At 38.5% G+C, this 17,027-nt stretch overlaps 1 protein-coding gene across 1 annotated transcript in view; it reads left to right on the plus strand.

The window, feature by feature from the left end:
* The window catches only part of CNTNAP5 (contactin associated protein family member 5), a 1,042,386-nt gene that overhangs the window by 441,869 nt on the left and 583,490 nt on the right, over positions 1-17,027 (plus strand). Inside the window, exon 4 of the mRNA XM_061440248.1 lies at positions 9,987-10,134. Coding sequence (XP_061296232.1) covers positions 9,987-10,134 — 148 coding nt within the window. The remainder of the gene's footprint in view (positions 1-9,986; positions 10,135-17,027) is intronic.

Raw genomic sequence — 17,027 nt, forward strand, 5'->3', positions numbered from 1 at the left:
TGCAATGGTATTTGATGTAAGACTTGCAATCCTGGAGATTTTATTTTAATGCTTTTCCTGATGAGAAAACCAAGATTCATAAACATTATGACCCTTTGTTTATTCACTCAGTCATTTAGCAACTCAGTGTGAGTGATGTCAGGCCATGTGCAGTTCACTGATTTTGAAACAACTACACATTTTTGGTTTGGATTAGTGAATGCTGTTATGTACTTTTAAGAAATACTGTGAGCTACTTCACTTTGTATGATGATCTCTAGGTCCATTCATTTTGCCGCAGATGGCATTATTTCATTCTTTTTTATGGCTGATTAATATTCCATTGTGCTTCTCTGGTGGCTCAGTGATAAAAAATCCAACTGCTAATACAGGAGACACAAGTTCAATGCCTGAGTTGGGAAGATCCTATGGAGAAGGAATTGGTGACCTACTCCAGTATTCTTGCCTGGGAAATCCCATGGGCAGAGAAGAGTGGAGAGCTACAGTCCATGGGGTCACAAAAGAGTTGGACGTGACTTAGCAACTAAAACAACAACAAAAATATCCATATATAAATAAATAAATATAAATATATATATATGTGTGTGTGTGTGTTTTGGAAGGACTAATGCTGAAGCTGAAGCTCCAATACTTTGTCCACCTGATATGAAGAGCTGATTCATTGGAAAAGATCCTGATGGTGGGAAAGACTGAAGGCAAAAGGAGAGAGGCATTGCAGAAGATGAGATTAGATGAGGTTAGATAGCATCACCTACTCAATGGACATGAGTCTTAGCAAACTCCAGAAGACAGTGAAGAACAGGGACAGATTTAGTGACTCAACAACATACACACACATACACACACACACATAGCCCATATTTTATTTATCCATTCCATTCATCCATCAATGGACACTTGGGTTGCTTTCATGTCTTGGCTAGGGTAAATAGTGCAGAAAGAGCTAAAGACAAATATCATATGGTATTGCTTATATGTAGAACTTTAAAAATGATACAAATAAACTTATTTACAGAATAGAAACAGACATAGAATACAAATTTATGGTTTCCAAAGCAGAAAGGGGGAGGAGGGATAAATTAGGATTTGGGGTTAGCGTGTACACACTGTTGTTCAGTCACCAAATCTTGTCCAACTCTTCATGACTCCATGGATGACAGGATGCCAAACTTCCCTATCCTTCATCACATCCCTGAATTTTCCCAAGTTCATGTCCATTGAACTGGTGATGCCATCCAACCATCTCATCCTCTGTTGTCTCTTCTCCTTCTGCCTTCAATCTTTCCCTGCATCAGGGTCTTTTCCAATGAGTCCATTCTTTGCAAAAATTAGCCAAAGTATTGGAGCTTCAGCTTTAGCAATAGTTCTTCCAATGAATATTCAGGGTTGATTTCCTTCAGTATTGACTGGTTTGATCTCCTTGCTGTCCAAGGGACTCTCAAGAGTCTTCTCCAGTACCAAAGTTCAAAGGCATCAATTCTTCAGTGTTCAGCCTTTTTTATTGTCCAGCTTTCACATCTGTACATGACTACTGAAAAAACAGGGCTTCGACTATACGGACCTTTGTCAGCAAAGTAATGTCTTTGCTTTTTTAATACACTGTCTAGTTTTGTCATACCTTTTCTTCCAAGGAGCAAGTATCTTTAAATTTCATGGCTGCAGTTCACCCTCCACAGTGATTTTGGAGCCCAAGGGAAAAAGTCTGTTACTGTTTCAAGTGTTTCCCCTTCTATTTTGCCATGAAGTGATGGGACTGGATGCTATGATCTTTGAGTTTTAAGCTGGCTTTTTCACTCTTTTCCTTCACCCTCATCAAGAGGATTTTTTAGTTCCTTATTTCTGATATTTTTCCAAGCAATATTGATTCCAGCTTGTAACTCTTTCAGCCTGGCATCTGGCAAAATGTGCTCTACCTTTAAGTTAAATAAACAGGGTGACAATAAACAGCCATTCCTTGCATTGTTCATTGAAGAAGGCCTTCTTGTCTCTCCTTGCTGTTCTCTGGAACTTTGCATTTAGTTGGGTGTACATTTCCCTTTCTCCCATGCTTTTTGTTTCTCTTATTTCTTCACCTGTTTATAAAGTCTTCTCTGAGAACCACTTTGCCTTCTTACTTTTATTTTTCTTTGGGATGGTTTTGTTCGCTGCCTCCTGTATGATATTGTGAACCTCTGTCCATCATTCTTCAGGTACTCTGTTTACTAGATCTAATCCCTTGAATCTGTTTGTCACCTCCACTATATAATCATAGGGGATTTGATGTAAGTCATATCTGATTGGCCTAGTGGTTCCCCTTTCTTTAATTTAAGCCTGAAGTTTGCTATGAGAAGCTGATGATCTGAACCACAGTCAGTTCCAGATCTTATTTTTCCTGACTGTACATTGCTTCTCCATCTTTGGCTACAAAAAAATGTAGTCAATTTGATTTCAGTATGGACCATTTGGTGATGTTCATGTGTAAAAGTCATCTCTTGTGTTGTTGAAAAAGGGTGTTTGCTATGACCAGCAAATGTTTGCAAAATTCTGTTAGGCTTTGCCCTGCTTCATTTTGTACTTCGAGGCCAAACTTGCTTGTTAGTCCAGGTATCTCTTGACTTCCTACTTTTGCATTCCAATCTCCAATGGTGAATAGGACATCCTTTTTTGGTGTTAGTTCTAGGAGGTCTTCTAGATCTTCATAGAACTGATCATCTTCAGTTTCTTTGGCATTAGTGGTTGGGGCATAGACTTGAATTACTGTAATGTTGAATGGTTTGACTTGGAAATGAAGCAAGATCATTTTTGTTGCTTTTGAGGTTGCACCCAAGTACTGCATTTTCGGACTCTTGTTGATTGTGAGGGCTACTCCATTTCTTTTATGGGATTCTTGCCCACAGTAGCAGATATAATGATAATCTGAATTCTATTCACCCATTCTCATCTATTTTAGTTCACTAATTGCTAAGATGTCGATGTTTACTCTTGCCATCTCTCGTTTGACCATGTCCAATTTACCTTGATTCATGGACCTAACATTCCAGGTTCCTATGCAGTACTGTTCTTGATAGCATTGGATTTTACTTTCATCACCAGACATATCCACAGTTAAACACTGTTTCTGCTTTTGGTCCAGCCTCTTCATACTTTCTGGAGCTATTAGCAGAGTCTCTGTTCTTCCCCAGCAGCATATTGGGCACCTTCTGACCTGGAAGGCTCATTTTTCAGTGTCATTTCTTTTTGCTTTTTTATATAGTTTATGGGGTTCTCACAGGAAATATACTGGGGTGGTTTGTCATTCCCTCCTCCAGTGGATCACATTTGTCAGAACTCTCCATGATGACCCGCCCATCTTGGGTGGCCCTGCATGGCATGGCTCATAGCTTCATTGAGTTATGCAGGCCCCTTCACCATGACAAGGCAGTGATCCATTAAGGGGATATACATATTATTATTGCTGGTTCAAATGGTGAAGAATATGCCTGAAATGTGAGAGACCCAGGTTCAATCCCTGGAAGATCCTGTGAAGAGGGGAATGGCAATCCACTCCAGTATTCTTGGCTGGAGAACTCCATGGACAGGGGAGCCTGGCAGGCTACAGTCCATGGAGTAACAAAGAGTTGGACATGACTGAGCAACTAACAGCCTATATAAAATAGATAACCAACAAGGGCCTTCTGTATAGCACAGGGAACTCTACTCAACCATTGATAATAACATCTAAGGGAAAGGAATCTAGAAAAAGAATATATATATATGTTTATGTGTATAACTGAATCACTTTGCTGTATATCTCAAACTAACACAACATTGTAAATCAGCTATATTGCAATACAAATTACACAAAACAAAATAAAACACATTCCATACATTGAGCTACACACCCCAGCTTAAAATACCATGCAACCTGTATTTCCAATTATAGTCTAAGAGCCTTTCCAGGGACAACAGAGTGAATCTCAGAATTTGTTTAGATTAGCACCCAAAGCTCATGCCATTTCTTTCCCTTTTTTACCACTTCTCTTAATCCTGATCCTGGGGCAGGGTGATATGTTTGGCAGGACACATGACTTGAAATAAGAAATCTCCCTGAGAAATCCTGATATTTTCTCTCAAGGTTACTGAGGCAGAATTTGGGGCTTGTACCTGTTATTTCTTGTCCAGACTGCAGTTAGGCAAAATAACAACATCCTCCCTGTGGCACCTGGCTGCTTGCAATCCAGCTGCCAGTCAGAGCTGTCAGAATAATGTATTCCCTCAACCTGGTGTATTCCTTGCCTCCAAATGAGATGTTCCAATGGCAGCTAACCCAGACGGGTCCACTCTCCATTGATAAGTGCTGGCTGGAGTCCCCCTTAACCTCACCATTTATGCCCCCTCCATTAGCTGCCTAATAAAGCGGGAAAATAGCATCCGTACCTTCATTATGACACCAGGTTCTTCCATTTGTCAACCAAAATGTTGCTTAATGTCAAGGAATGGGTATCCGCAGCAGCTGAAGGCTTACTCTACCTCTTTCCCTTCAATTACCTGTGGATCCTTCCACCTGCCCAGGATGAAGAACTCCCTCACCCCCACTCCACATCGTGAACCCACTCTGTGTGCTTGTTTTCTTTTATAAGCACATAGGGACTTAACATCTCTGATCAAGCTCCTTTAATTCTAGAAGTAGGAAGGGAGACAGAAAGACCAATGTTAGCATTGCATTCCTGCGAAGGAACAAAATCAATGAGCAGCTTTATCATGAACCATATGCGTGATTTCTTAAGATAGTAATGATAACATATATATGGTGACAACAGTGTAAAACCGGATACCTGTGGCGGATTCATGTTGATATATGGCAAAACCAATACAGTATTGTAAAGTTAAATAATAAAATAAAATTAAAAAAAAAAAATCTATGAGATACTGAAAAAAAAAAAAAAACCTGAACCCAAACTAAGTATAATACCACTTGTGGTGGAGTGAGAACAAAACAGACCCCTGGCAAGTAATATATGCCTTACTGTTCAGAATTAACTTCTCCGATTTCTGGGGTTTCCTGGTAAGGTGGGGACACTATAGTTATTGGCTGCACAATTGTAAGATGTGTTGCAAATTCAGAAAAGTTAAATGTGTGTGTGTAGGTGGGTGTGTGTATGCCAGGGTGCCTCCTTCAGTGAGGAAGCTGGCTAAAACCTTCCTGATGATAAATAGAGTGAGGAAAAGTAAGATATGCAGAGGGCCAAGCAATTTTTTGGTTTCAGAAACATGACATAAGAGGGTGCTATTTGGAATGCAATAAAAGGATCACTGGGCTTTAGTTAAAATCTTTATAATCCAGTCCCAATTTGATAATCTCTTATGATTTATGATTCCACTTAAATTCTCTCCCAAACTAAGTTTTCAAATAAGATAATACAGATTTCCTACCTCACAAAGATGTTATGATCAGATTGTGATGAATGCTGTTGTGCGTTTTCTGCCTGTCCTGAAGAACATTTCTGTTCTGATTTCTATCATCAGAGTTTAGTTGTGCATCCCATGGAACTTCATATGCATAGGATCAAAGAGTATGTGCCCTTTATAAAAGCTCACTGCTTATATGGATTAGTATTATTCCAATCTAACATTCTTAAGAGTTCAATTTACTCTTTTTTCTATATCTTCTTAGAGTGGGAGCTTAGATTTAAAATTTTATATCTTTCTTACTATATCTTTTAAAAAACCTTTAAAGCCATGAATTATCTTCTAAGGACTGCTTTCATTAAAAGCACAAATTTTGATACAGTATTTCTATCATTATTCAATTTCCATTGTTTTCTAATTTCCATTGTGGTTTCTTGTTGACCTAAGGATTACTTGAAATTGTGTTTGTAAATATCTAAATATTTGAAAGTTTTCTAGGTAATTTATTATTATCAATTCCTAATTTAATTTAATTGTGGTCAGAAAACAAACTGTGGTTTCTTCAGGACTTATTGAGTAGGATATAGTGTCTCTTAGTCGATGTTCCACATGGATTTGAAAATAATATATAGTCAGTGTTCAGTGAAGTATTCCATGAACATTAATTAACCAAGTTCTCTGATAATATTGTTGAATCTTATATTCTCACTGACTATTTTTGAATCTCTGTTGTAGGTGCATGTGCATTTAGGTGTTTTTGTCTTCATGATGAACTGACCCTTTATAAATTTGAAAATCTCTCCTATCTTGTAATACAGTTTACAATGTCTGATATTAATAGAGAAAATCCAGGTTTATTGTGCCTATTATTTGCATGAAATGTCTTTTCCCTTCATTTTACTTTTAACCTGTCAATATCTTTATTTCAAAAAGAGTATTATATAAAAAAGTGTATTAATAAGCCTTACTTTTTTATCTAGCCTGACAATTTATGCCTTTAGCTGAGGTTTGACTCAGGTTTCTTTTAATGTAATTATCCACTGGGAAAGTTTTAAGTTTACTATCTTGAAATTTCTCCTCTGTATTTATTCATTTCTCATTTCTTATCTTATTTCACATTAAATGAGCATTGGTGCTTCACTGCTGTTGTTATCATATTTTAGTATTCCTTCTTCTTTTATATTGGCTTTGTGACTATACCTCTTTGGTTTATTTTAATACATTCTTGGCTTATTTAAATTTACTTCAAAAAAAAATTTACTTCAAATTGACCTACCACTTTATATACTGTCTTATGGCCTTACAACAGTATAATTCTCTTTAGCCTACATTCCGCATGCCATCCTTTGTGGTTTTATTGACACATGTTCACTTCTACATCTGCAATCAACATCACAGTATATTATTATGTTTCCTTTAAACTGAGTATTGACTTTTAAAATATTTAAGAAAAGAAATACAAATAGTCTTATATTTAGCCACCTATTTACCACTTTGCTTATTCTCCATCTCTTCTTGTACACTGAATGTTCCATCTGGAATCAGTTTCTTTAGAGTGTAGAACTTATTTTACACTTCTTAACAGTGGAGATCTGTAGGTAATACATTGTCACAGCTTTTGTTTAAATGAAATTGTGTTATTTTCCCTTCAGATTTGAAAGCTATTTTTGCTGGGTATAGAGTGTGAAGGCAATGGCACCCCACTCCAGTAGTCTTGCCTGGAAAATCCCATGAATGGAGGAGCCTGGTAGGCTGCGGTCCATGGGGTCGCTAAGAGTCGGACACGACTAAGCGACTTCACTTTCATTTTTCACTTTCATGCATTGGAGAAGGAAATGGAAACCCACTCCAGTGTTCTTGCCTGGAGAATCCCAGGGACGGGGGAGCCTGGTGGGCTGCCGTCTATGGGGTTGCACAGAGTTGGACACTACTGAAGCGACTTAGCAGTAGCATAGAGTGTGAGGTTGAGAGTTTCATACTTGTAGCATTTGTTGGTCTCCACTGTTTCCTAAGAGAAGTCACCTGTCATTCCACTGTTGTTCAGTTGCTATCTTCAGCAACTGAGCTGGCATTGAGAGAGCAGTATTTTTAAAGCATCTTAGTAGGGCCTTGGGATCCAAGTACCTGGAGAATAAGATTCTTTGCTTTTCATCCCAGCCTACACATTCTTGTATTGCCAAGCACTGCATTTCTTTGACCTTGTAGGAAGATGAACTGGTGAACTTGGTGAGCATCTGGTTGCAGCTTCCTTTAGATTCAGTCTGCCTCTATCTCTAATTGTTTAGGCTGCTAGCTCTAGGAGGGCTCTGGGATCATGCATTGCACACTTTGAAATCTCAAAACTTTGTGACCTTGGGTCTGTTCAGATGTGTATTCATGGGACTATGAAACTGCAAACAATATGACTCTAGAATAGTAGGAAACCTTGAAATGTTGAGATGTTGAGATCTCAATAGTGCAAGGGAGTGAGGGTCAGAAAGAATAGATTGTATGCCCAATATTACACAATGATGCCACGATGCTGACCATTTGGATGAGAATCCAGGATTCCCTCTTCAGAACATGTGGCACCTGAGGATTCCAAGCTCCCCAAATAAACCTTTCATCTAGAATTTTACAACCAGGATTTCAATATATGCTTAAAGTATATTCAGTCTATATGTCACTTAGAACATAGGAGATGATTCCCCCATCACCCTCAGTATGAATAAAGTCCTGTTTAAAATTCAGTTTCTATATGGGATGCTGAAAATACAGAGTCTCTACATGCTTGGGGAGTGGGTTGTAGGAAACACAGTTAACGGAGTCCAGAGAACTAAATTGAAGTCTGCCAAGTTTGGTTGTAGAAAAACATGAAATATGTTCAATGCATCCAACAGTGAAAACCAACCAGAATCTTTAACCACCTCCCAAATTCATGTATCAAAGAAGTAAATTTTGAAAAGAACTGCATTCTGCAGGGAAGAGTCTTTCCTAGGTGGGCAAAGGTTGAAGAGGTTTTATATCTGTATCAGTTGCTAAAGTTGGAACAGGACATGCTAAAGATGAGCCTGCTGAAGAGAACCTTTTTTTTTTTTTTTCTGGATTGAGACAATGACCAAATCTTTGACAAACCTGTGGAGAAGAAAGCTACATTTGAATCTCAAGGAATTCCCCTCCCCCAAATCATTCTCTTGCATCAGAGTTTTGCAGCAAAGTAGAAAGTGAGCTTCTCTGTTCTTCATAAGCCAATTTATGATGTATAATAGTGACTATATTAATTTTCTAATGTCAGAGTTATTAGCCAGTGGGTGTTTTGTGTACAGCAGAAATGTCAGATTGTTCAAATTACCCGAGATTCACAGATGTTATGAGAATACAGTCAAAGTTAAGATTCAAATCATTGAAACGGATTCCATTACATACCTAAAATCCTTTTACTTGGTATTCTATTTGGCCATTTGAGAAACCAATGGTTTGGTTGGTGTTGATAGAACATTAGCATGAAGGCTTTACCCATGAATACTTGAGTTGGAAAAGAAGACTGGTGATGATTCATAATGAAGCAAACTAATCAGTGTGCCACCTGACATCCTACCTTAAAGATAAGGTACAATCGGGATGAAGAGAAAGTTCTGGGGATGGATAGGGGTGATGGTTGCATAATAATGTGATTGCACTTTAAGCCACTGAAATATACACTTGAAAATGGTTAAAATGGCAAATTTTATGTTATTCATATTTTACCCCAGTGGGGAAAAAAAGATTAGGTAGGAGACTTTGGATTCCATCTGTAGAAAATTTCTACCCCAGAAATCATTCATCCAAATGAAGGCTAGGAGGCATAATTTTAGTGTACCAAATATCTCCCATGATGTGTGTTCCTTTGCTTAACCTTCACAAGGAAGTATGAATATCAATTACATAAAAACCAGAGACTCCTGTTCTCCCTAGTGGAGCAACTGACAGTGGAATAGTTGAAAAGTGAGTGGCTGTAGAAAAGCTATATGCTTTGGAATAGGACAACTCTGAAATTGAACCATAGACTAATTACTAACCACTTAGATGATTTAAAGATATTTTTCATCCTCTTTTTTCTCTCTCTAGGCTTCAGATTTCTTTTTAATCTATAAAATAGTAATAATGATCATGAAAAAGTCTTTGCTTAGTGATTGGCTTCAATTAATGGTAACAATTGCTTCTATAAAAGCCTTTTGTTCCATGAAGAGATTTTTCAGTTATCTTCCATACCACAGTAATTATCAGTGTTAGGAATATCAGAACTTCATTATTTGCTTAGTACAGCTTTTGTGTGTCATGCCTTGTGACTTACTAGGATTTACATACTTATGAAATCTTGGGGAAGGAGTTTTTTAAAGAATAATGTACAGCAGCTCTCTCTCTCTCTCTCTCTCTCTCTATATATATATATATATATATATATATATATATATATAAAACACATAATGCAGAATTTTCACCAGAGTCAGATTTCATTTGGAAGATCTGAGATGTTGAGGAATTTCTTTGTAAGACTTTATGTAATGTCATGGCTGGATTTCCATTCATGGTCCTTAAGCTCAGGTGACAGTGCTGCCATGGTGTCACAGACCTCACCTGGCTTCCATTTCTTCCCACAGACATTTGCAGGAAACATGAATGCTGACAGTGTGATGCACCACAAGTTACTGCATTCTGTGAGAGCCCGGTTCATTCGCTTTGTCCCCCTGGAGTGGAATCCAAGCGGAAAGATTGGCATGAGGGTTGAAGTCTACGGATGCTCCTATAGTAAGTACCCACACAAATTATCAGCACTGGTGTGTGTTTGCATGTGGCATTATCCATACTGTATCAGGTTGTTGACACTGAGAATACAATCTCAATCATTTTAAAGTCATTTCTATAGTTTAATGACATATACATATTTGAAAATGTGAAATTCAACCCAGATGTAGAAGTATGTTTATTTAGGGATGAAGTAGTTTGGAGATGAGATGATTGGTTTTAACAAAAATAGTTCAAAATGAAGAACTCTTGGAGTTTGAACTATGACTTATCTTTGCAGTACTAAAATAATTTTAGTCATTTCCCAGGAGTGGGGTGAAGTATTATAAAACTCTTCCCTTCCTTGTTCTAGAAGGGAAAGAGAAGAAACATTTCAACTCAGTGTAACATGTGGGATGTTTCTCTCTTGGAATTATGCAGACACTCCATTCTTCTGAATTGTTTGGGCTGAATTTAAAAGTAGAGCTCCATTTTGCAGATAAATAAGGTCACAAACATAGGGAGAACTCTAGCTGACTCTAGAACTGTGAAAAGATTGCCTTTATCTTGAACAAGCACTTTTAGAAAGAATGTGCTTAAAACAGATGCTCCAAAAAACTGTTAAATCAAGGAGAAGCTGCCTTGAACTCCAGCCTTTCTATCAAAAAGTATAGACATCTAGGGTGAGAACATGGGTGTTTCCTAACCCAGGATCTCTGGGGCCTCCTGATTCCCATTTTACCTCTTCTTTGATAACAGTTGTCACAACTAGTATTACGAAATGCAAGTTTGTGTACCCAATACACAATGAGGCCAAATAAACAGAAACATCAGAGTTTGGAAGAGAGAAATATTTATTGCAGGGACAAGTGAGAGAACTGGTTGCTCATGTCCAAAAACCCAGAACTCCCCAGAATTTGGCAAAACTCTTTAAAAGGCAAGGTAAGGGAGGGGCATCTCATGTGAAGAGTTGACTCATTGGAAAAGACTCTTATGCTGGGAGGGATTACGGGCAGGAGGAGAAGGGGAAGACAGAGATGAGATGGCTGGATGGCATCACCGACTCAATGGACATGAGTTTGAGCAAGCTCTGAGAGTTGGTGATGGACAGGGAGGCCTGGCATGCTGTGATTCATGGGGTCACAAAGAGTCGGACACGACTGAGCGACTGAACTGAACTGAACTGAACTGAAATGAAGGGAGGGGCATATTTAATTATTGAAAATATCTTGGTCTCAGAATCCTTTGTTCTTATAGCTGTCCACATAGATCAGGTAACAATGTTCCTGTAAATTTCCAACAAGACAAATATTATTCTGTGTTCTGTAACTTTGTATCTCTATGTGAATGGAAAAGTGTTATACCCTTAAAAGGTCAGAACCCTGAACGGGCTCTCCTATATGTATCAGGCCATCGGCAAAATTCTTAACTCTGAGCAATAGAATACAAAGATTAAAGTAAAAGAAACATGCTCTAATCCATTTTCAAAAGATCTAATATGGAGTCATATTTGTTCTTCCCTATTACACTAGGAGGCTTATTTTAGGTTAAACATGAAGCATTCATGCTGAAATAAAAAGCGTATTTATATTACTACTTCAGCCATCTATCTTGCTGCAATAATTCAATTCCTCTTTTACACACCCTCGTACATTTATTTTCTCTGTCTTGTCAGTTGTCCCTACTTTCCATGTTCATTGCTCTGAATGTTTGTACAAAAAGGCTCAGAGCATCAAGTTAAATAATAGACTGAACAACAGAGAGACCCTTGAGCACCATGTGCAGTTCTTTCCAGGTGGTTGGCCCTTTGATAATCTGATGACAGCAAGGCAACCATCTCTTAAGAAAAGTGCCCCAGCAAAGGAAACTATAAGCAAAGTGAAAGACAGCCTTCAGAATGGGAGAAAGTAATAGCAAATGAAGCGACTGACAAAGAATTAATCTCAAAAATATACAAGCAACTCCCGCAGCTCAATTCCAGAAAAATAAACGACCCAATCAAAAAATGGGCCAAAGGACCAAACAGACATTTCTCCAAAAAGACATACAGATGGCTAACAAACACATGAAAAGATGCTCAACAACACTCATTATCATAGAAATGCAAATCAAAATCACAATGAGGTACCATCTCATGCCGGTCAGAATGTCTGCTATCCAAAAGTCTACAAGCAATAAATGCTGGAGAGGGTGTGGAGAAAAGGGAACCCTCTTATACTGTTGGTGGGAATGCAAACTAGTACAGCCAGTGTGGAGAACAGCAGCATGGAGATTCCTTAAAAAACTGGAAATAGAACTGCCTTATGACCCAGCAATCCCACTGCTAGGCATACACATCGAGGAAACCAGAATTGAAAGAGACATGTGTACCCCAATGTTCATCACAGCACTGTTTATAATAGCCAGGACATGGAAGCAACCTAGATGCCCATCAGCAGATGAATGGATAAGAAAGCCGTGGTACATATACACAATGGGATATTACTCAGCCATTAAAAAGAATACATTTGAATCAGTTCTAATGAGGTGGATGAAACTGGAGCCTATTATACAGAGTGAAATGAGTCAGAAAGAAAAACACCAATACAGTATACTAACGCATATATATGGAATTTAGAAAGATGGTAATGATAACCCTGTATGCGAGACAGCAAAAGAGACACAGATGTATAGAACAGTCTTTTGGACTCTGTGGGAGAGGGCAAGGGTCGGATGATTTGGGAGAATGGCACTGAAACATGTATATTATCGTATGTGAAACGAATCACCAGTCCAGGTTCGATGCATGAGACAGGGTGCTCAGGGCTGGTGCACTGGGATGACCCAGGGGATAAGATGGGGAGGGAGGTGGAAGAGGGGATCAGTATGGGGAATATATGTACACCCATGGCTGATTCATGTCAATGTATGGCAAAAACCACTACAATATTGTAATTAGCCTCCAATAAAACAAATAAACTGAAAAAAAAAATTAAAAAAAAAAACGTGTCCACATTAAGGTTCTCATCTTGGCTAAAGCCCAGATCTTGACCAAGAAAAGAGCTCCTGACTTTGTGATAGTCTCATTCTACCAAGATTCCTTTCCAAGGAATCTTCTCCAGGAAAACTCTGCATCTTGTAAGTACATCCTCTAAGGCAGTGATCTCCAACCTTTTTAGCGCTAAGGACCAGTTTTGTGGAAGACAATTTGTCCACAAAAGAGAGCTGGGGGAATGGTTTCAAGATGATTCAAGCAGATTGCCTTTTTTTTTCAATTATTGACCCGAATTTTTTAAAATTGTATTTTTAATTGAAGGATAATTACTTCACAATGTTGTGTGGTTTCTGCCAAACGTTAACATGAATCAGCCACAGACATACACATGCCCCCTCCCTCTTAAACCTCCTTCCAACCCCTCTAGGTTGTCACAGAACACCGACTTTAAGTTCCCTCCCTTACACAGCACTTTTGTGTACTTTGTGTCTAATCTAATGCTGCTACTGATCTGACAGGAGGTACAGGTCTGTGGGCGGGAGGTTGGGGATCCCTGCTGTAAGGAGAAAAATTACCTTCAGGTACACAGTGTGAGTGGTGGGAAGTTGCACCCCCTTAGGCAGCTTTTGGATGGAGAATGCCCTTGTCTGGGATGATCCTCCAGCTGGCACTCTGTAATCTTCCATCACTAGTCCTGGGGCTTTGGTGCTTTATCCTTTGGGAAAAAAGAACACACATCTGACTCTTAGTCTATAAAACCAAAATCTCAGCATGTCCTCTGGATCAAAAATTCCCTTTCAACATCATCTTATCCCTTTTTTACTGGTTCATTCTTATAAACATAAAACTTTGCTGCATAAGTCATAAAACAAAACAACTACAAAAGCCCAATGGCTCTATATATCTATCTATCCTTCTCCTCTCCCACGCTCTGGGCAAAATGGCTTCTCCCCGAAACTTGTCTTTAGTTACTGATTACATCTCAAGGCACATAGTGGTCAGTTTCATGTGTCAACTTGGTAGGTTTCAGGCCACAGTGATTCAACTAGACACCAGTCCAGGTGTTTCTGTGATGAGTTTATCATTGACATCATTTGCCCTTAACTAGAGGAGCTATGCTTGATAATCTATGGGCCTGATTCAGTCAGTTGAGAAGTTTTAGGACAGAACTGAATTTTTCCGTTCAGTTCAGTTCAGTCATTCAGTTGTGTCCGACTCTTTGCGACCCCATGAACCGCAGCACACCAGGCCTCCCTGTCTATCACCAACTCCCAGAGTCTACCCAAACCCATGTTCATTGAGTCAATGATGACATCCAACCATCTCATCCTCTGTCGTCCCCTTCTCCTCCCTACCTCAATCTTTCCCAGCATCAGGGTCTTTTCCAATGAGTCAATTCTTCTCATCAGGTGACCAAAGTATTGGAGTTTCAGTTTCAACATCAGTCCTTCCAATGAACACGAAGGACTGATCTCCTTTAGGATGGACTGGTTGGATCTACTTGCAGTCCAAAGGGCTCTCAGGAGTCTTCTCCAACACCACAGTTGAAAAGCATCAATTCTTTGGTGCTTAGCTTTCCTGATAGTCCAACTCTCACATCCATACATGACCACTGGAAAAACCATAGCCTTGACTAGATGGACCTTTGTTGACAAAGTAATGTCTCTGCTTTTTAATATGCTGTCCACGTTGGTCATAACTTTCCTTCCAAGGAGTAGGCGTCTTTTAATTTCAGGGGTGCAATCACCATCTACAGTGATTTTGGAGCCCAGAAAAATAAAGTCAGCCACTGTTTTCACTGTTTCCCCATCTATTTGTTATAAAGTGATGGGACCGGATGCCATGATCTTAGTTTTCTGAATGTTGAGCTTTAAGCCAACTTTTTCACTCTCCTCTTTCACTTTCATCAAGAGGCTTTTTAGTTCCTCTTCACTTTCTGCCATAAGGGTGGTGTCATCTACATAGCAGTATGTATTTGTTAATCCCAAAGTCCTAATTCATCCCTCCCTCCCTTTTCCCCTTGGGGTATCCATGATTTTTTATTTTTTCTATTTCTGTGGGTCTATTTCTGTTTTGTAATTAAGTTCATTTGCATCTTTTTAAAAAAAATCCATATATAGTTGATATCATATGATATTTGTCTTTCTCTGACTTATCTAAGGCCATCCATGTTGCTGCAGATGGCATTATTTCATTCTTGTTATGGTTGAGTAATATTTCACTGTATATATCTACCACATCTTCCTTGTTTGTTCCTCTGTTAATGGACATTTAGGTTGCTCCACGTCTTGGTTATTATAAATAGTGCTGCTATGGACATTAGGGTGCATGAATCTTTTCGAATTATAATTTTCTCCACCAATGCCCAGCTAAATTTATAGGGTTCCATGAATTTAAATACCATTTAGATGTTGATCACCTCCACATATGTATCTCCTAGACTGACCCCTGGAATTATATATGCAATAAACTTGCCATCTCTTCCTGAAATTCTAGTACATCTCTCAAGTTTATTATAGCAAAACCAGAATTCTTGATTACCATTCTCTCAACAACTTGCTGTTTCACATCTCCTGTCTTAACAAATGGAATTATTCAGTCATTTGCTAGAACAGAAACCTAGGAAGCAGCCTCAATTTCTCCTTTTTCAGAATCTCTACTCCTTGATCCTCATCTACACAGTTCATAGAAGCACCCCCTGGTTCCATCCACCAAGACATATCTTAAATTCATGTACTTATCCTACTTCCTTGAGTAACAGCCTCGTCCAGTCTCACCCAGAGCATTCAGATAGACTCCTACCTGCAGTTCCTGCTCCTGCCAGGATTTCCATAAACCTGTTTTTCATGCAGTAGCCAAAGTGATCTTTATCAACAAGAAATAAAAGTATATCATTGTACTGCCTGCTTCATTTAAAATTGAAGCACTTGACTGGCATTTAAAATTCCTCATTGAGTGTCCCATGCCTACCCCTTTCACTTCCTTTTCCTTCTTTCCATCCATGCAGGCTTTCTTCCTATTCCTGAAATACACCAGGTTTTTCTTACCTAAAGATCTTCTCACTTTCTGTTCCCTAGGCACAGAACAGTTTTCACAGGGTTTACATGGTCATCTCCTTCAATCAATGTGATTCTAATATCACCACTTAGCCTCTCTAATCGCCTCTTCAAAGTCACCTGTACTAATTTCTCTGCACCAAACATTAACCCATGGTTATACAACATGATTTTATTTTCTTCCTGGTGCCTTGCACAAACCAGAATCTTGTCTGTTTATTCTGGCTTGTTGGTTATTTGCTTTTCAAGACCCTGCACCAAATATAAGTCCCATGAGGGCAGGCACTTTGCCTATAAGTCCCAGCATGCATTAGACACAAATCTGTATCCAATAAATATATATCTCAGTTCAGTCTTATTATCTCAGCATGGGCCACCATGTTATTATTCCGAAATTTCTTGCTATGAATATGCCTACTGTAGTTTCTATGGAATTGATTTTTTGTTTGTTTGTTTCATAAATCTTTTTCTCAAAATTCCATTTGAGTGTGTTGCTAAAGGTTGGTAGAAATCTTACAGTTTAATAATTTCTTAATATAAAGTTTTACCATTTTGGAATTCATTAAGTCAATCATCTATTTATTCAATTGACAATGTTCACTTAACACTTAAGCTCTACCACAAATCATACAAAGCTCTTGGGTTTTGAGGAAGATAAGACCTTTTCTGGACTTCATTTTTTTTTTTTAATTAAAAAAATTTTTTTGGCCACACTGCATGTCATGTGGGGTCTTAGTTCTCTGACCAATGTGGACCCTACAGTGAAGGCACAAAATCTTAACCACTGAACCATCAGTGAAAACCCCACTGGGCTTAAGTCCTGTATGTTTCCTTTGGAGCATTCTTTATGATTGTATTTCATAAACTATTTGTGTACTTTTTTTTTA

This window comes from Bos javanicus, chromosome 2, assembly GCF_032452875.1.
Source record: "Bos javanicus breed banteng chromosome 2, ARS-OSU_banteng_1.0, whole genome shotgun sequence".
NCBI classification, from domain to species: Eukaryota; Metazoa; Chordata; class Mammalia; order Artiodactyla; family Bovidae; genus Bos; species Bos javanicus.